We start from the raw sequence: 22953 nt of genomic DNA, 5'->3' as shown, positions 1-22953 counted from the left end.
TGAGAAGATTCATAGGGTGCGTGTGAGTGAGGATATACACGCGCTGGAAAGACTTGACTTGGTACAGTGAGGACAGTCGTCGACTCCGAGGCGTTACATATTAAGTTCGTTTATAAAATCGAATGGAATTCATATTACAAGACTCGTTCAAACAAAACTAAATATTAATCGTAGCCATTTTATAATAAGGTAGAAAAAAAAGCGATTAATGCTGTATAAATAAATAGTATTTTCATAGTTTAATTAGTTTTTTTTAATAAAGATATATACAATATAGCCAATTTAATGAAGAGGAAATTATGGTATTTAATCTTTGATCGAGCCTGCTTTTATTTTCATTAATAATATCAATTTAATTATTTATTTATTATTTGTTCCTTTTTTTAATGATAAAATTATAATGATAATGATACAATTTATTTTTATTAATGAACTGTGCGTTAGCAATGATTTTCGAAATCATCGATTTGTACGTACAGCCTCGACTTTTATTAACGAGAACGCGCCATGTCCGCATAAATGATTTTTGAAACAATAAGTGTATGTCCGCGGCACTTGGAAAAATGATTTAATTAATTGAAAAAAAGAATATTAAAGATAGAAGAATAAAAAAGAAATTTGATAATATAAAAGATGAAATTATAGTTTCCTTGAAATTAAATGAGAAAGATTGCAAATTTAGAAACCCAAACGCTAATAAATAGAGAAATTATGCTAATATATCCGAAGTTCACATTTTTTAAGAATATTCTCTTGATTTATACTTTTGATATCCTCTTGTGAGATTAAATTAAATAAATTACAATGATTTCATGTATTTTCTCCCTTTTATAAAATTAATTTCCAAAAATCTTGACTAATTAATTAGTCGCCCACATTTCATCATATTTATTTATATTTAATAAATTTAAAAAATTAATTTCAATAAGTTATCAAATGATTAAATGAGAAAAGAAATTTGAAAAAGTCTAAAAAAAAAAATTTAATGTTACCTTCGTAATGCATTACCTCATTAAAACCTTTTCCATTAAATTTCCGAAGCAACGAGTACAAGTGGGATCATGGTTAAAAAAAAAAAGAAAATAAAAAGATAAGAAAAAGGGATTAATAATGCATAATTCTTTAAAAAAAAAATCTTTTTTTTCTTTCACTTTTTGAAATTATAATATAATATTTATATAATTTGAAAAAATAAGTGAGAAATATTAATTAATGTGTGAAGGGGATGAGGAATCCATGTAGTCCAAACACTCGAAGACAAAGCAGGTTCAGAAGAGGGAAAGCAACCTTCGCTTTACGACTCAGAAAAAGGAGATTTCAAACCCGAGCTTAGGAAATTTGAGTGGACACTAAAACATAACCCTATTCTTCCACCCCCCACCCCCTACTACCCCCCACCCACCCCACCCGGGTCCTTGCACTACGTGTGTCTATATTTAGTGGCAAAATTTGCGATTGAATTCCCAATAACCCCACAAATCTCTCCTTTCATTCACACCAAAACCCCACAAGAAATAGGAGCTTCCTTTTTCTTGTGTTTGAGCCAGCCACTGGTTTTTACCAGGCCATGCTTGTTTTTCGCCTCTTCAAATGGCCTCCAACTCTCGCTCTCTCTTTGTTGTGTGTGGTTTTCTATATTTATCTCTTGCTTTATGAAAATCTTCTTCTTCTTTTGTTTTTTCTTTTCTAAAGATTAAAGGGTTTTGTGGGGTTGATTTTGTTTTTGCGAAATCTTTGTTTAATTCTGGACCCATTTTGATCCTCGAAATCTACTAATCTTTCGACACCAAGATTTGCATATGTTATCAATATGTGAAATAATATAACCCTATTCGCTCTATAGCTATTTCCCATCTCCCCACTGTTCCATCGTTCTCTTGTTCTGCAGAATCAAATGTGCAACGAGTTCTAGGGTTGCAGATCTCCCCGTTTTGTGTTGCATGTAAATGAACAGCTACATACATATACGTGTATATGTATATATGCCTGGCTCCCTGTATGCCATTCGCAGAGCCCACCGGAGAGCCGCTGGCCCTTCGTGGATGGCGTATGAGGAGCCAAGCATATTCCCACTTAGTATGATATTATATATAAAATTTTCTTGAAAAGGAATTATTTTTAGCAGAGCTTAAAGCTTCTTTCGAGCCTTCCTGAATACAAGGTAAATTAATCTATATTCCATTGCTTTTTTCACCATTACGGGATACTGATGCGATTCTGTCAAATGGGTATTTTCTGTACGCTGATTTTCTTGAATCCTTGTATCTTTTTATCCAATACTTGATGTTAGGTAGGTGCCTGCGTATACATAATATTGTAAGCTGGAAAAATGAATGATTTCTGAGGAATTTCTGTGATTCAAATATGGGTATGGTGAAGAGAATTAAGGAGGATGATTTTGGTGAAAGTATGGTGTCAGATGACACAACTTGATCACGTGGAACGAAAACATTTTACAATGATGCGATTTCTGTTCATATTCCGATAAGGCATACACAACTCTCTATAAACAGACAACATGAAAGTTACCACCTATAAATATTTGCCTCCCATCAACTTCATCCATCTTTATTTATTTTTTTATATTATATTTTAAATGTGCATTTTTTTTGGGTTTTTTGTGTATTATTATATATATATAATATATATTACTTGGTTGTTTTTAATTTTTAATACAACTAATTTTATTTAAACTTCGGGAATTCTTGGAGGGTTTTCAGCAGACAATTATTATGCATATAGATTCAAGAACCAAACACACACGAACACGTACACTAAAAATTAAGTTCCATTTAATTTCTTAGTAAATGAAAGCATATTTAAAGATGGCCGGGGCCTCTTTCACTGTATTTTTCTTCCCCATTTAATTCTTTATTAATGTAATACACTATATCCAGATTAGCCAAGAATGCCACAGAAGGGCGTATATGTACTTTCACAATATATACACACAGATATATATATGCATGAAACTGAAGCAGAAACATGGGGTGTAGAGTGTTTGGGGGGGATCATAGCCCATAGGGTTCATCTGCACACATTGTAGTGTGGGGTTCATCATATAATTGATAAAGAACACGCACACACCAACGTTGGTGTCTGTGTGTGCGCGATACTGGTGATTGGGAGCATGTGAGCTTTTTTTTCCCTGGGGAAATTAAGCAGCAGAAGAGTGTGGAGGAAACAGGATGATTGCTAGCTATGATGATGGCTGCTTTTTGCTGGCCTTTAGGGAATCTTGTTCATTGTAAATATGAGAATATATATTGGACCACCTCACCTTTGGTCATTCACAAATCGAAACCTTCTGGTCAATTTAAAATATTTTGGATCATGATCACAAATTATAGTTCATAAATATTAAGAGACGAGATTTCGAGTTTGAGATCGAAACATAACAAATTCTTCTTTTGAAAGAGTTAACAAAAATTATTTTATTAAATTAAAATATATAAATGTGTATGTAAAGAATTGTATAAGAATTAATGTAGGTACTCCTTGGAATATAGTAGCTAGGTTTATAGCTATCTGTAAAGTGTTTTCTTGGAATACGGTGGGTTTATTAGGGATAGGGATAACATTTATAGGGTCAATGTATGTCAAAAAGGGAATGTTGGGAAGATTTCCTTGGACCAATTGGAATTTTGGGCTCTTTTAATTAAGATAGACAAATACATTGCGTTTCGTAATATACAAAATACATTTTTTTGTATGATTTTTTTGGTGTTGAAGTAATTTTTATGTAAAAATTATAGAGATTTTATTAAAATTATGAAATTTAGAAGTTATTTTTTAATAATTTATTAAAAAAATTATATAAATTTTGGGCTTTTAGAACTAGGAATACACATTTTGTCAATTAAGGTGGTTACTCTATATTTCTCATCCGTAGTAATAAGACATAGATAACACGGATCTATAGATTAGCTAAAAATTATTTCTCCGAAGTTTATAGTAAAAACAATATATATTTAAATAAATTTAGGTTTAATATGTAAAAACAAAGTTTAAATCCTATCTCCATTTAAATTACTAAATAATATTTATCTTTCTGTATTCAATTGATAAACATAGAAAATTACCAAAATTTGTCAACACTAAAAAGAGAATGAAAAATTTGGAAATGTTAATTTCTCATTTTTGTCATGTATTTATAAACTTAGAAAATAATTTATTTCTTAAATAGTAGTTGAAGTAATTAAAATAATTCATAAGAAAATAAAATTTCAATGATGTTACAAGTTATGGAGTGGAAACTATATATTAGTTTCGTTTTACCGAACATTAGAAAGATGCCTTTCAGTGAAATAATATAGAAAACATATATTTTTTATCGTGTAATTTTCCATTTTATATCAAGTCAACACTTCTTCGAAAAATGATCAAAATTTTTAAAAAAATTAGTGGACCAAGATTGTGAATTAACTGAAAACATATTCAAAAATAAAAAAATATTCTAGTAATATAACTAAAAATATAATTTCATACGCTCACACACAAATGGCAAAATTACAATTTTAGTCCATAGGTATACATCATTTTTTGTCTCGTATCTTTCATTTATCGATTATGATCCTGTAACTATCTTTAGACGATCAATTTTAGTCATTCCCAATCATAATATTGTACTTGAGTGGATAATATCATTTTTAAATTTTTAAACGTGGTTCAAAAAAATTTCTCATGACATACATGCTTGTTTAACCGCATACTTATGAAAAAAATTAAGTATGATATTAGTCTTTTAAATTGATCATTAGAATTAACATAGTTACATGACAATAATTGACTCGAAGATCGTAAAACATGAGTAAAACTGTCACAATTCAATATATAATAAGACACATATATTATATTATATCAACATAAAATATAGTTTTATTTTATGGTTCAACAATATTGGAGTGCTATGCATGTATGTATGTACAAATATATACATGTATCGATGCAACCCAAAGTTTAAACTAGGGTTTGAGATAATAGTACATGAAGCACCAAAGACCTAGCTGAGTGGCGAAATTCCACGCTAGCTGCAATTCAGCTTTAATCTTAAAAGGTGGGAAAGAAGAAAATAAAGTGTGCAAAATGGGAATCACATTTCTTTTTTGCATTTGTGCTCAGATTACAATTAAAGTAGATTCTATTCGATTCGATGTATATATATATATAACCTCATCTTCTGGCTACTATTTTATGAAAAATTATTTTATTTTATTTTCGTACATGGAGATTTAATTAAATATTCCATGTTTCTTTAGGGCCAAATCATAATGATTTAATTATTGTCTGTGTTTTTTTTTATTTGTTTATGATTTCTTGTTCACAAGAAGAAATGTTTTTCTTTAGAATTAAGTATACATATTGAAGGTGAAATATCATGTGTGCTTCTGATTTTGAAAGCCTATTGGTTTTATATAGAGGTTTCATGCTCTCTTTTAACTTCTCATATATAAACTTTTCGAACGACATTCGCCCACGAATGTAACGAAAAAGAAATTTTTATCATCAAAATTAAGTAAAGGTTAGCTAATATTTATGAACTATCTACATGCATATTGTGAGACCCCATGACCTGATACCTACACGACATCCTTACATTGTATATCATATGTCATTGTATAGATACATGTTGCATTTATTATGGTTGTTCTATATGGAGCGTTTGATCACCCCAAGGGAGGTTGTTGTTACTTTGTATGAGGACAATGACATGTAATTTTGTTATCAGAAGATAAGATAGGGTACTTCTGGAGGGAGCCAAGTCAAAGTAGAAGTTGAGCAATCTATCTCATTGTGTATATGTATCTATTTATCAGGACATGTACTAGATATATGAGTTGTTTGTATGTATTTGATTTCAATCATGTGTGACCATGTTTTATATTGTGATTTGTTTAGACTAAATTTTATTATATATTATTATTAGTATTATAATTATAGTTGACACATTTTGGACTCATTGTAAAAAAAATACTCGTTTTTCCAATGTAATTAATTAATTCTAAGCAAATTACATGTTAACAACGATCAGAAGTTAATGACCAACACGTACGGTAGTTATGTATGCATTTAGTGAAAGTATTAGGTCTTTGCAAAATACTATGTACATACAAAAGTTATATATATAGTAATATAAATAAGAAAATAAATATTGTGAAAATCAATGCAGAAAACAGAAATCGGGTTAAATACACTAATAAAATAAAATAAACATGATTATTCAAATGGACATAATAGTCAATTTGATCAAAAAAATATATATTATAGATATAAACAAATAAATTATACTAATCAGTTATTTATGACTAATTTATTCCCGAATTGTTTATAATTTTCTTTCAGTTTTGAATTTCAGCAACAAAGAAAAGAAACGGATGCCATTTTGTGAAAAACGAAACAATTATTTCGATTTCTTGAAATCGATTAGAATAATTAATAAAAAAAAATTTTAATACTTAATAGAGTATCATTGACCATTTTCTATTATGTAATTGTAATATATGTGACTTGCTAGTAGTACAAGTCGCGAAACATGTAAAAGAAGATGGAGTAGATTTTAAACACAAAATGTCCAATTCATTACATTACATATAAGAAGAGTCTTTACATGTCTGATTGATGAATCTATTTAAAAGGAATAATGATGTTTCCGATGTTGTTGTGCCACGGATCGGCCAAGTGATACGCCAAGTTCTCCAATGGTCCTGTCCCGGGGTAGGCCGATTGCTGCACGCAGAACCCCACGAATGCCAACATCGCGAGACGTCCTAAATTAATCATTTTTTACAAGAAAATCATAAAAATTAACTTTAGTCGATAAATATGGACTGTATAAGTCGGAAATAAGACATGATATGGTTAGTACCATTCTTGATCTCCTTGATCTTGTATTCATGGAAGGTTTTCGGATCTTTCGAGAAGCCCAACGGGTCGAAAGCCCCGCCCGGATACTTCTTCTTCTCGGTGTCCTTCTCAATGCTCCTCTGGTGCTCCACAAAGGCAATGGCCAAGAACTCTATCACCAAAATTGTGGGCAGAGTGCCCCATGGAACCGGGTTGCCAAGATAAGTGGCTTGCCCACCAGGGGTCGCCGCCCATTTTTGGGCCTCGACCCAATTACCAAGGCCCAATGCTTCTGGAACAAGGATCCCGGGCTGGATTTTATCACCAATTTAAGCACATTAATCAATTGGTAAAAAATATTTAATAAAAAATATGGTGTTTTATTAGTAAATTAGTACCTCAAATCCAAATTAATTGTAATTAATTTGAAAATTATTTTGGATTTAAAAGTTCCCAAAAGAACATAAATGTGTTGCATACACATGACATAGGTGTCATACATGATGAGTTTTTTTTTTATATTTAAAATGTTTTTATTTTTTGTTTTATTTTCGCAAACTAAGGTTCAAATATCTAATGGGTTAAAGATATAATATATTATTAATTCAAAATCTTGATAAATAAAAGAATAAATACTAAATTTCAAATTTTTTGTTTCTGATGATAACAATTTAGTTGTAATAAAAAAAAGACATACAACAGCAAGCATAGCCCATCTGCAGTGGTACACTTCAGATTCCTTGAATCTCTCAAGATTCTCCGGGACTGCTCCTAGACCAAGAGGGTCGAATCCAAAGTCTCTGAATTTTTCAAACAAAAACACACAAAAAAAAAAAGAATCAACTAGACCATTTCAACACTAGATCAAGCATAAATTTGTATGATGATTGGATAAAGCTTAGTACGCGGGGGCGGATCCGTCGAGGTACGGAGGGCGGGGTTCGCCGGGCATCCAGTCGGCGCCGGACATGGAGAATCTAGAGGTGGTCAAATTGACGCCGAAGCTGACCGATGACCCGAATTTCGACTTGGAAGCCGAGAGGAGAGAGGGACGAGCCTGTACGGCGACGCCGCAGCTCATGGAGGCGCTGGCTGCCATGTTGTGACGTTAGTTTGGTTTTGGTTGGGGGAAGAATCGTTTGGAATGTTCACAGCGACGGGTCTAGTATATGGGAAATGAGGGATATGGGCAAAATCCAAATATGGGATTTTATTGGATGAAGATATTGGAATCTGTGACGTGATTGGGCCACGTGTACTCTGGCAATCCTATGTGATGATATGTGGAAAATCCAAGTGGGATATGGTCGTGGGTTTCTGTGGTGGAGATTCGGTACTCGGATTAAGGTCGTGGGTTTGTTGTCTACGTGGAAAATACAAGGCCATATATAATATGTATGTATTCTCATGTAAAAATAATTGATATGGAAATAAGTCGTTTGGCTGCAAAATGGACATTAAAACAGAAGTACAAAATGGATGACTGAATCGATCTCTACAAGATTAGGTTAAACAACCCAACATTATAACTTGCTGAAATTCAAGGATATAAAAGGATAATGTGGAACGGGCATCTTAGTTGTTGAAATCGGTTTGGTTCTAATCCAAATCAAATTAAAAATTTGTGATTATCGTATGACATCCAAGAATCATTTATCAATAAATAATATAAGAGAGTGAAAGACAAAACTGTTGGTCGTGAAACGATTTATCAAGAGATTGGTCACGAAACCTATAATGGGAAAGACTAACAAGTTTTGGCTCAACACAAAAACCAAACGAACTCTAAGAAAATAACTTTCATATTTTGTTTCGATTCTCACAACAAAGTTTCCATTCTAACAAAAAAGAGCGAAAATTAAACGAAAACATGAAGTGTAATAACATCAGGTGCCACAATCCAGTGCTGTTGTATGAAAGAATACACAAGATTAGTTGCCTTCATCACTCATGCAACACACCCCTCGTTATGTTCTTACTAGCAAATGATTGGCATAATGCATACACAGCTGCTTCTTCTGCAACTAAAAATTGTATGGTTCCTTCAAGGAAAATTTCTTCAGCAACTTCCAGGCTCTACAATTTCATTCGTTTCAATTTTCGTATTGATTCCTCCGATTAATTTGACCTTTTTGGCTAACGGCATAGCCTTGCATCGTTCGTCTTGTACATTCAAGAACGCTATAATAAAACAAATGGATAATGAACCAACCCAACATTATCCTCCATCATTTTGAACTTTAACCAACTAAAAACTGTCAGTTGCATTCCATCGGTGTAGTGGCGACATTTAAGGAATGTGTTCAGCATGTTTTGGCTAGCATTTTAAAAGCAAGATCAAGCTCCATATGGGGATCAAAGCCCAGCAAAGACGGCTGTTACTTTTAATCAGATTGGAACTAAAACAGTACTTCCAAGCGACAGATAATTTCAGAAACAAAGTAACACATGCAAAATACTATCGTGCACTGAATACAGGCTCTGCATCTGCAGTAGGTTGAGTTCTGCGAGTATATTTGAGGAGTAAACCTTCCGAGGTAAGTCCCGGCACACTCAGATCCCTATAAAACAACGATACAATGCTTTTAAGAAATGGTTTATACTGACATGCAGCCGTACTACATTTAAAGAGGGCAATTCTAACATACCTGACAAATGGTTCTAGAACCTTCCATTCCCACCTAGGCCTCTCACGAAATAGAATGGAAAATCGCTCTCCAGGAGCAGAGGGAAGAGAAGATACACTAAAGGAGTAAATCCAAGTCTCCATTCCTAACTTCTCTGTCAGAACCTCACCTTCTAACATGTCAAAACTTGCATTCATTTCATCAGGAACCTTGCTGATCCATTCATTCATAAAGACTTCAAGCTTCATCTTTCCTCCTCTTAAGATTTCTCTTGCAAAATGCACACAAATGCGCCTTGCATTCAAATTCCAGATACAACTCCCACCAACATCCTCGTGCACCTTATCACAGAAGACTCGCAAGCAATGGTATGCAATATTCCGAGGATATCCATCTGTTTCTAACGCACACACAACTGCATCTTCATTAAGTGCATTAATGGACCAGACATTTAGTATAGTGTCATAAAGAAGCATGTTCAGGATTCCATTCATATATTTATCATCCAAAGTTCGCCAGTAGCCATCAATTTCTACTGCTAAAACAGATTCTAACCCAAGCCTTAGTTCCACATCACTAGCCTGTAACATGTCAGCAAGATCATCCCATCTGTATAAGCCTATCTTAGTTTTTTCTCCCTCATCTAAGATGTCCATTTTTGAAGCCTCATCAAAGCTGTAAGGATTTTGAGAGAGAAGTGCCTTAAGTCTATCTAGTTTGGGTGCAGTCTCAACAAGTTCCATACTTCCTGATGAAACTTTGATAACAGATGCAACCACATTGCCATCACCTTTATCATTACATACTTGCACAGATTTATCACAGGGAGGTATGAGAAATACAGAATTGGATGTACCCACAAATTTAATGGCATATGTCTTAGTATCTGTACAAAGAACTGCATCTTCATCAGGCTGTCCTCTTAAGATCACTCTAAGAAGAATTTAAGAATAAGAAATGAATAGATCAGAAAATTACTTGAAATGGACAAAATAACTCACACAAATATTGAAGGCTTATTTACCTTTGCTGGAGGACTTCAGGAACTAACTTATCATCAAGTTCAAGAAGCATCAAGTCATCATGAGGGCCAAACAGAGAATGATAAGCTACAGAGATTGACGAGTTTGGTTTAAGCCCGAGCACAGCATCTGCTCCTCCATATAATTCAGGTTGTGGATGTTCCATGTCCACGACCCTCTCTTTTTTTGTCTGTCTTAATTTTAAAACAATATCATTTTCCATCAAAATCAAAAACCATTCATAAGTATATAGGAACGTTAGATTTCTCACTCAATAAACTGTTGAATCTTGGAAATGAACATGTTCATGTACAGCAAATAATTCATCATACAAAGACTTGAATTCCCTTACAAACCATGAATTTTCAAAGATTGATTGATTAATGCCAATATATCCCTTTAAACTACAACAATTATTTATAATGCGCTGACAAATAGAAAAAGTACAGTTACTCATAAAATCTTCGTCTCCGTCAAACAATCATCTGACAGTGGAAAATAAATCTTAATATATTCCATAAAACTTCGGGGCCCATAGTTCCTGCGAGCTTGTTTTCTTCTACATACGGTGCAAATTGCATAAGATTGGGATGAAACTCATCAAATATAATTTGCGAAAAGGGCTTCAGCAATTCAAATCGAAACAGTGAAATTTTTCAATAAACCTTCAATCTACAATGGGACAAATTAAAGTTTCGATCTTTTCAAACAAATAAGCCTAAAATTTTCGATAAAGTAAAGGGTAGATTACTTGATTAAGGAACGGCGTTGGTTTGCGATTCCAGTTGCTTGTTGGATCTTAGGGTTGGAGATGGCGGGAAAATGCGGCAATTCGCACTAAATATTTGCTTACAGAGTATAAAGTTCCATTCGTTTTAAAATTAATAAATTAAATTTTAAATAAAAAAATTAATTTTTAGTTCAATACATTATCGTGTCTCTCTATGATATTTATGTTTTAGAATTTCAATTTTAGTTTGTTATTATTATTTTTTTTATAATTTTAGTAGTTTTTCTAACGTGACATTAATATATCGATGATGAGATGTGAACGTTTATAGAATCGTATCAGAACTTCGAATAAAAAACGATTAAAATTATCAAAAAAAAAAAAAAGATAAATACTGGAATTTCATAACATTGAAGTACAAATTTACAATTTTCACAATTTAAAATTATTATCATTAGAATATTAAGGTTTGAGTTATAACTTTAAATTAAGTTGCATATAGTGACATAATCACTCTAAAAAATCTTTTTTTAAGTGTATAAACCATCCATGGATAAATTTATCTATATCATATAATAATAAACACACAAAATTTTATGAGATCGTCTCACTGATCAATTTTATAAGACGGATCTCTTATGCGACTTTACACATGAAAAAAATATTATTTTTAATGCAAAAAATATTATTTTTCACTCTAAGTATGAATCAGATCAATATGTCTCACTGATAAAGATCTGTGAGACTATTTCACAAGATACCTACCCGATTTTTTACAATAAAAAACATTATTTTTTATAATTCAAGTCAGATTAGATATTTGTTTCACTAAGTGTAATATCAAGAGTTTTGTTCCCTTCCGCAACAAACAAACAACCAACCATAACAAAAAGTTGCCTCTGTTTCCATCTACTACAAGACACAGATGCATATACGTCGGTGACTTCTAATGCACCATATCAACAAGTAGACATGTGCCCATTAGCTAAATTGTCTTTCCAGCTTAGCCGTTGAGATGAAGATTCTGCATTATTGATGTAACAATCGAGTTCACCATCCACGCTACTCTTTATCTCTTCTTCAGTTAAATCCTCTAGGGGATCCTTTGACAACTCTAAGCGTATGAAGTTATGTAGTAAAGTGTATGCTAGAATCACACGGTTTTGGACCTTTATATTATCAAAAGAGACATTTTCTAGTATTGTCCATCGCTTTTTTAACAATTGCATGTTCTATTACTTTGCGCATGCTTCATGTTGAAATACTCTTTATAGTTTTTTGGAGACGATGTTCCACTTTCCCAGGATTTCTCATGATAGCGAAATTTCTTATATGGTGTTAAAGATAATAACCACCTGTTAGCATAGTCAAACAATGTGTCATGATAGTTCAATGAGGGAAACAATGAATGCAAACCATGTGTAAGATGCTGGAAATCACAGGAAATTAATAGATATTTTTTTATATAAAGATAGTGTATGCAATTAATCTCATTTGAATATTGCCAATAAGCTCGATCCTTTGCCTTCCAGTTTGTGAGAATTTTGATGCCTAATGCGAGCTAAATTTAAGGAAGATCCCGAGTCTGGAGACACTAGGGTGCGTTGAACCGACCATCCCGTGGATGGTGGTCGAACCATATCCTTCTTTTTTGTTGATCCACCAAGCCTAACTTACTCCTTACAAATACAAATGAAAGATGTGGAAAAGAATTCGACTCTATATAATAAAGCTTGTACATATTACATGAACCATATACCTTAATATTAACATGTTCACGCTAATGTATGAATTTGCATTTGACTATTATTGGATCAATGGAAAACATGAAATTGGTATGAGATTTTAAATTCTTTACCTATTTCCTACTGACAATATTTCAAGAAACTCCTAATAAGGGCGTAAGTTGATCTTCCCAAAGTTTAGTAAGAGACCATGAATCGATATTTTGTCGAAAAACCTCCATAATTCAGGTAGGCATAGGCTTGTTCTCTAAAAATGATCTGAAAAGAATGAAAGCTTGTCTCGGACGATGAAGAGGGACTTCATGTCCAGCTCCAGTTACAGTCACTAATGTCAATCCTTGGTACACTTGGCTCCAACCACCAACCTGCATTACATATAGCAGAAGAAACACAATCGATATCAGTCAATTTACATAATGCCAATTCTCGGGATAGAACAACTACCAGTGTTCCGAAAGGGGTCAGTACAGAGGATTTATACACGTAATCTAAATGTTTAGGCAAAACCAAAATAAAATGTGTGAGAAGCAGGGTGTATACAACTCTAGTTGTAAAATGCAAACTTAAAAATCTCAGGGAGGGGGACAGAACAATCTTTTACAAACTAGTACATGAAAAAATTTATCTATGTACGCATAAAATGCTTCCTACATTGTACAAAAGTCTATAATTTGAGACACAAACAAAACAAAGAGTGCTCAAAGTTAGGTAAATTCTACTCACTCACCTTTCCTCTATCATGCCACGGGTACCAACTTCTAACCGTCGGAAGCTTCAAAGCATCGATTGAATTACGAGTTGCAGTGACAGGAACCACTGAATCAGTATCACCACTGAAAGTGGAGACAACAAATGGCCATTAAATGTTCATCCATTACAAAGGACAGACAAGCATATATATTTCACACAGAATTTTTTTTAGAAATACAAGTTTCACTCTTTCAATTCATAAAGTTGACTCTTATAAATTCTGGGCCATCATTGCATGATATATAAAATATCTAAAATCAGACATGAAGGGAAAATAAGATTCAGAAATGGAGAAGAAACAGGATTTTGTACCTGAATACCCAGATCCTAAGACCAGCAGCTATAAGTTCTTCATAAATAGGAAGCATTGATAAAGGAGAATCCGCCCAATAATTACCAACTATATCACTGCAAATTGAAGAGCTCTGATACAAATTATGGTCGTGATTTTTGAGCATCAGTGCATAAGCAGAGATAAGAGTTATAAGATCACCTGCATGTTTTCCATGGATAGACAACCCCTGTCACATTAGCATGGAATGCCTTTTGAACATCAGGGAGATTGAAGTAAACTTTGGCATACTTTTCCGTACATGGATCATATCCTCTCCACATCCATGGCTATACAAGGAAGAGAAAATGACTTGGAAAGGGCAAAAAATAACACTCAACAATCATTAGAAATTTAAGGCATATATCATGAAAGTGATTTTAATAAAATATGAATGTTTTATTATATTTAACAATGTAAAAGATCTTTTATTTTATTTATCCCAATACATTTAACCTAATATAAAAAGACGATGATTGTAATCTATATAATAAGATATGATAAAGTTTTAGCCATTTTGCATCATGTCGTGCAAGCATGCTGTCATGGTCAAACCATGTAAATGTTGTTCTTCATGGTGTGATCAATTCGATATATTTTTAAAACTACTCAAAATTCAATGACAAATTTTGTTCGGTTTCAGTAGTTGACCAGCAGAATCAAGAAAAGGCTTGTTATGACAAGGAACGTATGGCCTTCACTATATGTTTGATACGCATCTTCACATGTGCATCACATGTAAATTTATGCAATTTAAAAAGTTTTCTAGAATCCGGTTACTTACATAGTGGCTCCTTCGGCGATTAAGTGAAGAAGTTCCATTGCAAGGGAGAGTGTAAATACTGTATGGGTCAATATTCCCCATCTCTTTATCCGAGATATCAAGATATTTAAGGCACACTGTCGAAGGATGAGTCGCGGATCCTAAGTCACATGTTATGCGTAGCATTTTGTAAGTTGAATCTGAAATTAAACCATGAGTCCACCAATACTCAAATGTGCCGATATAGTCATGGTAATCATCAGTGACAGCATTTCCCACCTAATTAGTGACGTTTCAAACATAAAGAATAAGCCAAAGCTTCTAATATTGAACTGTTGTGACTATAATTTAATCTGAATATTGTGTAAACTATAAAATCTAATACCAGGAATCCCTTGAAATTGATCACTGGATTTTGAATTCCCTTGTTTCTTTCATACACGACTTGAGATAATTGAGGAACATAATGCCCTGAAAAGAAGAGTGGAAAGGCCGGGATTATCTGCTATTCACTGACTAACTGTTTCATATCATTGACTTGTGTATTCGAAAAGACAGAACAGTTCAAACCTGCATAGCTTTCTCCAGCAATGTAAAACTCTCTACACTTGTACTGAGGAAATCTTTCAAACCAGTTGAGCAGGAAAACATATGCATCTTCAGCTACAAATTCATTCAACCAATATCCAAGACATTCAAAAACCAAGAATGCAAAACAAAGCAGATGTTAAAGAAATCACGATTCTTTCCGTGACGCACAGTTTTATTTATACATACACCAGATTCATTTTGCAGCGATAAATCATGCACAGGATCACTCGCATTTACTTGGGATCTCAAGTTTTATATCAATGCTGAGGAGCAAACTGCTACCCTGTTTGGCTACGTGTTTGGTGCTCGGTTTAACATGGCACTTGAGATGTGATACTAAAAATAAAAATTGAATTGTACCAATACAATCAGCTATAACATTTGATAAAACAAGAAACATGTCCCACAACTAGCATCATAGCCATTATCTCATACTCAATTCTCATGAGTTGCAAATTGGTGCCGTTGTCAGAAGAATGATTGTTAGGAAGCAACAATTATAGATGCCTACATGACGCTTGATTTTGGCAGTTACGTGGTATAAAAGATTTGAATTTCGACGTTACTTTACTGTCAGCGATAGTTCTTGGTACAATCTCAAACATACTATAAGCTGCAATTGCACTTACATGTATTTCACGTATCACAGCACAATAAAAAAAAACATATTTCCATTGACAGGTAAGAACAGCATTCTTAAGAATCAAAATTTCAGATTCCTGAGATATTACCTGTCCTATTATCACCTGCATTATACAAATCCGATGAAGTATTTGAATACGAAAAACCAACACCAGCAGGAGACTCTAAGAAAAGCAAATTTGCCACTGCCAAAGCAAATTAAAACAATCAAGGAAATCAGAATCACATTCACACCAAAATAATTCAAAATTTCACATCAAGATCCTACATACAATAATTCCAAGAATAAGGATTGAGATAAAGGGTTTTCCCATCAGAATTAATCCGAAAAGGCCCGATTTCTTCGGAAGCTCCATAACCTATAGAAGAACACCCAGGCCCTCCATTAAGCCACAAAACCAATGGCCTCGAATCAGGGTCTCTATCTGTAGGAACCTCGGTCAACCAATAAAATAGTGCTCTCCCTGCCTGTTGATTTACAGTTACATAACCAGAATACTGATTGAATCCAACATTTGATGGCTCCCCAGGTAACTGTTTAATCCTATCATTTTCTTGCTCAATATTTAAAAGACTGAAACATTTTCCCACCAAAAATGACAACCCAAGAAGCCATATTACACATGAAACTGAGTGTGTTAAATAACCCATCACCCGATTCAGTAAAAGGGCTTTTCAAAAAGATATAAAGTAACAAAACTCAGAAATCAAAATCCTTAAAGTGTCTTCTTTTTCAATTCTCATGGAAATTATTAACCGACGAATGAATATTGGGCTTTGTCTACCAATAAAAAAACATATGCAGGCATGTATGAAGATATTATAAATCTGACAAAATTCATGGTCACAAATTCCTAAAATGTTTGAGATTTCAAGAAAAGTAAAAAATAACACAAAAGAGAGTCAGCTATACAATGATAGCAAGCACAGCTGACAAGCACATGCATTGCGACATTGTGTGCCCCAGAAAAGAGGGAAAATGACCTATGAATTGAGCAGTAAAAAAAAAACCCACAAATGACCAAATCCACACAACATCACAAAGAATTCATGGGTTTACAACATTTGTAAATAAAGATTCCATTATTTAACAAAAATTGATAGATTTTTTCTTTTTCTTTTTGGTTCCAATTATTGTACCTGAGTGGCAGTGGACTCAGCTATTCCTTTTTCTTAAATCTGAAGAAGTTGAATTGCTCTAACTGATTGATTAACCGAAATAATATTCTTTTTTTAAAAAAAATCAAATATTAGAGAAATCAAAAAAAAAAATTCTCTTAGAAAAATCTGTGTGTGTAAGTTATAACACACACATATATAAACATAGAACATCTATTTTTCTTGGTGATAGTATATATTATCATCTTCATTTTGGATGTCTATGTTTTGTTAACAGTAAAGATTCCATATTTTTCTTATTTTTCACGTAATTTTCATTTTAAATATTAAAAATATAAACTTTTAAAATATATTTTTCGTAAAAAAATGAAACATTAACTCAAATTGCTAAGATTTAAAACTTATTATTTATCATTTTGAACTTTTTTAATTGTAGTTTGTCAAACTCTTAAAGTTATTAAACAATATACTGATATAAATTTTTGTCGATTTCTTAGTGTATCATGAGCAAAAATTGCAAACTCGAACTAAAAGAGAATAACCAAAGAGTGTGAGTGTGGTTGAAAATGTATTCAATTCAAATTCAGAAGTGGTTGAGGCCTTAACATTCCATGGTTGAGTTTTGTTTCAAAATTTAATTATCAAATTATTCGGTTAACCAATTTTTTTCATTATTATTATACGGAAACCAAACCGATATTATATAAAATTAAAACAAATTTCGTTTAAACATTCAGTTCAGTAGATTAATTCGATTTAACCGATATAATGCTCACTCCTAATTGCATGTACCAACACTACTGCTCTCTTGCTCTAAATATCATGCTATTTCTTCAATCAAATGATGCTTGATTAATGCGCCAACCCCAGATTAAATTTCTGGTAATTTCCTGCTTTGTCATGTTCAAAATTTGATTGACATTCCCAAGCCAATTTGGCTTGGTGATATCATACTCTCACAAATGTGAGAGAGTCTCAGGTTCAGGTTGACCAATTTTTTTTTTATAAAAGAAAGGGCTTTTGTATGTACACAAATATTTCTTGAAACAAAGACATTCAATCACTATTCTGCCATTGAATCGGGAATTTGGAATCATGAATTTCACGATCCCAAATTAATCAATCCAAATACACCCTAGACATATTATTATCAAAAGCTATCAGAAATACATCCTCCAAAGAGCTTTTCATGTTTCCCGGGAATCACAAATCTTGCGTAAAAAACAATGTTATGAAACAGTCAATTCCCAAAATATTTCAAGATTCTAGTTTCTTGGATTCAGCCTCCTTTCTCTCCATCAATTTGATAAAATTTTGAACTATGGTTTTACCTTCGGCTGTGATTATACTTTCTGGGTGGAATTGAACTCCCTACAATAATCAAGAAAAAATATTAATAATATTTGGATTCGGAAAGGAATAGTAAGAATGTGATTTCTTTCTTGTTATCTACAGCTCTATGATATGAATGAGTGAGAGACACCTACGATAATATATTGACATACATTGTGCTGCCGAAATACTCTTCGACACACCACAACTTGTATTTCTATAGCTGTCATGTTGCTTTTTGTGATAACATGTTACGCAACCGTGGTTGCATTCAACTACATTCTATGAATAGAACACGCGCGCACCATAATTGACACATATAAATAAATCACTCCAGTTTTTTGTTTTAACGTACCAATTATCCATGCAAATTCTCATGAATAAATCTTTCATTAGAAACACTTTCCTCCCTCCAACTCCCACGAAAAGTTTCATTTCGAAATAAAGACATGAAATCAGGGAAATAAATTGCTTTTGCCAGTCCAGATTAAACCACCAAAAAAGTAGACAAAAAAAGGTAAGTGTGACCTACGTTGCAAATCTTTATACAAAAGCAGGGTGCTTTAAATGTTGAAGAAAAAAAAAAGCAGAGTGGAAAAAAAATAAGGTTTCTGGAATCAAAATTCCCCAAACATAGCCGAGTAAAACTACCTGTATGTGCCTATGTACTTTGTGACGAGCAGCCATTACCAATCCATCTTCTGTCCATGCAGTTATCTCAAGGACATCACTAGGAAAGCTTTCCTTCTCAATCACCAGGCTATGATATCTACCAGCAGTAAAAGGGCTGGAAACAAAAATCACATCAAACGACCAACTCGAAGTGAAGAAATGTAAGATGATGTTAATACTGACTGTGTTAGATGACGAAGAACATATACTGGTACAGACAAATTTTTGTTACTAGCTGATTTGAGAAAATGAGTATGTTGTGAAGCACACTTCAAGAGTGACATTTGATAGGCAGTCAACAGAAACTTACTTCGGTAAGCCAGCAAACAAGCCATCTTCCCCACCTTCATTGTAGTACACAAGAGAACTTTTTCCATGCACAACACCATAAGGAGATCGAACAATTTTACCTGTAAAACAGAGAGATCCATTTTAGAGGAGAAAAGAATGAGAGAAAATAGCCTGTTTCAGAACATTTTCAAAAATTGCATCAATAGTGCCTCAAGGGCAAGCATCAGGTACATATTTCAAATGTCGCTCCATACCAAATCTAAAACACAAAGTGACATGTCTTATGGAACATGGAAGTTGAGGGGGCCTCTTTAGAAATTTTGATTTTCTATTTCAAGATACGAAACCATGACTACCAATCCAACTTCCATGCCCACAATTAAAACGGGAATTGGACTTAAAATCCTAATCAATTTACAAATACCTAAAGGCTAAAGGCCCTAAACATAGGGACAAGAAATAATAAGGTTGAAAGTTTGTACATTTATAATCTAAACCATATGAAATGATAACTGTTCAATCATTTTCATATGGAGTTTAAACAGAACAATGAAGTCCCAGAGTGATTATACTAGGAGATGGTGTCTTATTTACTACTGAATTTTTCTAAACTACATGCATTTGGGGGCAAGATACAAGGGTTAGGGATCATAGGGAAAACATGAAATTCTAGCCTAACAATTAATAGGTATTGAGAATAAAGCAAGTGAGTGTTAGAAAAGTGCCAAGTGTAGCATGGTAGTGTCACACTTCTAGTGAACAGCCGTGTTTACAAAATAATAAATAATGTTTTGAATCAAACAAAATCTCGTTTTGCTTACTTGTACGTTTATCAAACTTTTATACCAAAATATCACCAACTCCCCCCACATCATAGCAACCACATATTTACTAACACATTTGGCTCTTCTCCAGGTTGACAAAAAGAGATGGTGAAGGCAAGGAAAGGGAAAGACAGAGGATAAAAGACAATAAAGGCTTCTGCTTTCTAAATTTTATGCAGATATTTATTAGTTAAAATTGATGTTGAAAGTTTGCACAAAAAACTGAAAATGCTTAAAGATGCAGATGCTATAGTAATGGATGTATATTAAAGGATTAGAGGTGTCAAAAGCTCAAGCTCAAGCTCTACACTGTCCTAGTCCCGCTCTTCACTGTCCTAGTCCCTTTAATTATACATTATTGTGGACAGTATTAAGCTTTAGTCCCAACAACGAGTTCAAGTGGAAATATGCACTTATTATTTCTTGTGGCTATTTATGTTTTTGGCAATTATGACAAGTCAAAAGAGTTTAAGCTATCCAACATTCTTATCCTCGTATCACACCGAATTTGTTCGCACGATATTAAGTTTTTTGCAGCAATAAGGTGGTTTAAATTCTGTTTCATACTTTCCAGTTTCCACACCCTATTTTACAATTTACAAAGATTTTGTACTTTTCCCAGTTACGACAACTAAGTCAAACTGCAGTAATCAAGAAACTTGATCCTGCTATGTGTTAATTCAGACCACATTCAATCACGACTTCATTTTTGGATACACATGATTTCCATGTTTCTATTCCATGTAAATTGTTCACATATCATATACTTTTATTTGAACATAAAAGCAGAAAAAGGTTGATGTGTATCAATGACATCGAAGAAAACCAAATGATGTAAATACATCACAGATACAAAAAATCACCTCCGAACGCTTCCCCCATGCACTGTAGTCCCATACAGACACCAAATAGTGGCACCGTAGGACCAAGCTCCAACACAGTCTGTAGCGATATGCCCGAATCTTGAGGTGTACCTAATTCATAGAAAAAAAAGAGAAGAACTCCTATGGTGCACAATGATAAATGACGAGTTACACAAACAACAACAAATTCTTACCAGGTCCAGGTGATATTAATACACCTCTGGGTTTTTTCCTGTGAGAGAGAAATGGCGGTCAGCTATTAACCAGTCCGGTATGACAAATAATCACACTTCCTATGTGTTTTGCACACAAATAAAAACAAGTCATATTAACATCATGTTATTCCTGCAAGTCCCAGCAAATTTTTTGAATCGCTACGATAAATTTCCCACACCCACACAATCAATGAAAAGAAGTTCTACAGGTACTTAACAAATTTATCAATGTAATGCATCAAATGTCTCCTAGGAATCGAATACACCAAGAAGAAAATAAAGATCACCGAACATAACCATTCAATGGCAAACTCCTTACCCTTTTAGCTCATCAATGGTGAGCTCGTCATTTCTATAAACCTCAAATACACATCCCAGCTCACCCATATACTGAAATATCCGACACAAACACAATGAACATAAGAAAAAACTGACACCATATTGGAGAGCACTCAATGTAAATGAATGAATTAGTTTAAAATACCGAGAACTCACTTGGCAGAGATTATAAGTGAAGCTATCGTAATTATCGATAACTATTATTGGATTGGTAGTTCTTTTGTGGGAAGATGAATCCACAAGGGACACAGATGTAATTTGGGAAGTTCCTTTGGCTATTCCCGCAGAAGAATACGACAACGCGTGGTGTGTGGTGGTGAAGTTGGAGCTGTAGCATTTGGTCTTGGGAGATGAAATTTGTCGTGTTCCAGTAAGAGAAAGGGATTGCTTGAGATAAGCAGAAGGGGTGGTGGTGAGGCTGGCCATCGCGGCGGAGTAAGGTGGCGCCGTCGGAGAATCAGTCACCAAGTTTTCTGACTAGGGTTGTTTAATTATTACTTTTTGGCACCGAATAATAAATTTAACATTAAGGAAAAGCATGGCTGTCAAAATCAAAGACTCACCAATACGGTTAATCCAAAAAAAACTAGGTTTGGATTTAAGGTTTTCAGGTTTGGATCAGATCGAATTACACTCGATAGCTAATCCGAAAAAAATGATCGAGTTGGTTTGAGTTCGGATCAACAAAAATTTAAATTTTTTAAAAATATGTTAATAAATATTACCTACATTTTTATATATTGTATGTCTGAAAAACAGAGAAATGTCGACCCATGGAAATGAACAAAACAAGAACACAAAAATGGCCAAACTCTTTGGCACAAAAAAAATAATAATGGATCTGAGCTCTGATATCATATTTAAATTGAGAGTTTGACTTAACTCAACTCCAAAAACTTGCTCAAGAGAAAAGATTATCTAAATCAATATATATAACTACCAGATATTTTATCTAAACGGTTAAGATGTCCAACATCAAAATGTTAATAAATCTTCAAAATGTTAATTAGTCAATGGCATTAATTATATACTGAAATAATGAGACTTACTAGAGTAATAATAATAATAATAATAATAATAGTAGTAGTAGTAGTAATAATCACAAAATGAATTAATAATAGGTCAATAATGTTGAAAAAAAGGAGAGAAAGTGACCTAGGAAGGACAAGGAGAGGACACCAGGTTTCTAGAGGATCGTGACAGCTTACGACCCAAAGTTCATGAATCACGTGATACATTTGAAATTTATTTTTA

At 33.4% G+C, this 22953-nt stretch overlaps 4 protein-coding genes across 6 annotated transcripts; all 4 read right to left on the bottom strand.

Moving 5' to 3' along the window:
* Positions 1-6535: 6535 nt before the first annotated feature.
* Positions 6536-8009, bottom strand: LOC140974029 (chlorophyll a-b binding protein 6, chloroplastic-like). The gene is made up of 4 exons (XM_073437234.1): positions 7749-8009; positions 7541-7643; positions 6866-7154; positions 6536-6767 (listed from the first exon to the last, which is right to left on the bottom strand). The coding sequence occupies exons 1-4, from the start codon at positions 7940-7942 to the stop codon at positions 6625-6627; spliced, it is 729 nt and encodes a 242-aa protein (XP_073293335.1). The 5' UTR covers positions 7943-8009; the 3' UTR covers positions 6536-6624.
* Positions 8010-8637: 628 nt separating this feature from the next.
* Positions 8638-11314, bottom strand: LOC140974025 (uncharacterized). 3 transcript variants are annotated; one of them, XM_073437228.1, is made up of 4 exons: positions 11244-11314; positions 10495-10686; positions 9492-10403; positions 8638-9404 (listed from the first exon to the last, which is right to left on the bottom strand). In XM_073437228.1, exons 2-4 carry the CDS (start codon positions 10656-10658, stop codon positions 9302-9304), a joined length of 1179 nt encoding a protein of 392 aa, XP_073293329.1. In that variant the 5' UTR covers positions 10659-10686; positions 11244-11314; the 3' UTR covers positions 8638-9301. The 3 variants fall into 3 exon arrangements, with proteins under 3 accessions (XP_073293329.1, XP_073293330.1, XP_073293328.1); XM_073437229.1 differs by having other exon boundaries at positions 10495-10682; positions 11244-11303; XM_073437227.1 differs by lacking the exon at positions 11244-11314 and having other exon boundaries at positions 10495-11219.
* A 1612-nt stretch (positions 11315-12926) lies between these two features.
* LOC140974023 (serine carboxypeptidase-like 26) lies at positions 12927-17059 on the bottom strand. The gene is made up of 9 exons (XM_073437224.1): positions 16317-17059; positions 16134-16229; positions 15382-15474; positions 15197-15282; positions 14833-15090; positions 14211-14338; positions 14030-14125; positions 13695-13800; positions 12927-13332 (listed from the first exon to the last, which is right to left on the bottom strand). The coding sequence occupies exons 1-9, from the start codon at positions 16693-16695 to the stop codon at positions 13192-13194; spliced, it is 1383 nt and encodes a 460-aa protein (XP_073293325.1). The 5' UTR covers positions 16696-17059; the 3' UTR covers positions 12927-13191.
* A 1155-nt stretch (positions 17060-18214) lies between these two features.
* Positions 18215-22233, bottom strand: LOC140974024 (anthranilate synthase beta subunit 2, chloroplastic-like). The gene is made up of 7 exons (XM_073437226.1): positions 21856-22233; positions 21680-21750; positions 21340-21377; positions 21146-21256; positions 19478-19577; positions 19147-19282; positions 18215-18534 (listed from the first exon to the last, which is right to left on the bottom strand). The coding sequence occupies exons 1-7, from the start codon at positions 22123-22125 to the stop codon at positions 18421-18423; spliced, it is 840 nt and encodes a 279-aa protein (XP_073293327.1). The 5' UTR covers positions 22126-22233; the 3' UTR covers positions 18215-18420.
* Positions 22234-22953: the final 720 nt, after the last annotated feature.

This window comes from Primulina huaijiensis, chromosome 3, assembly GCF_012295235.1.
Source record: "Primulina huaijiensis isolate GDHJ02 chromosome 3, ASM1229523v2, whole genome shotgun sequence".
Classification (NCBI taxonomy): Eukaryota; Viridiplantae; Streptophyta; class Magnoliopsida; order Lamiales; family Gesneriaceae; genus Primulina; species Primulina huaijiensis.
Note: the sequence above shows the minus strand (reverse complement) of the source record. Positions and strands in the feature narration are given on the sequence as shown.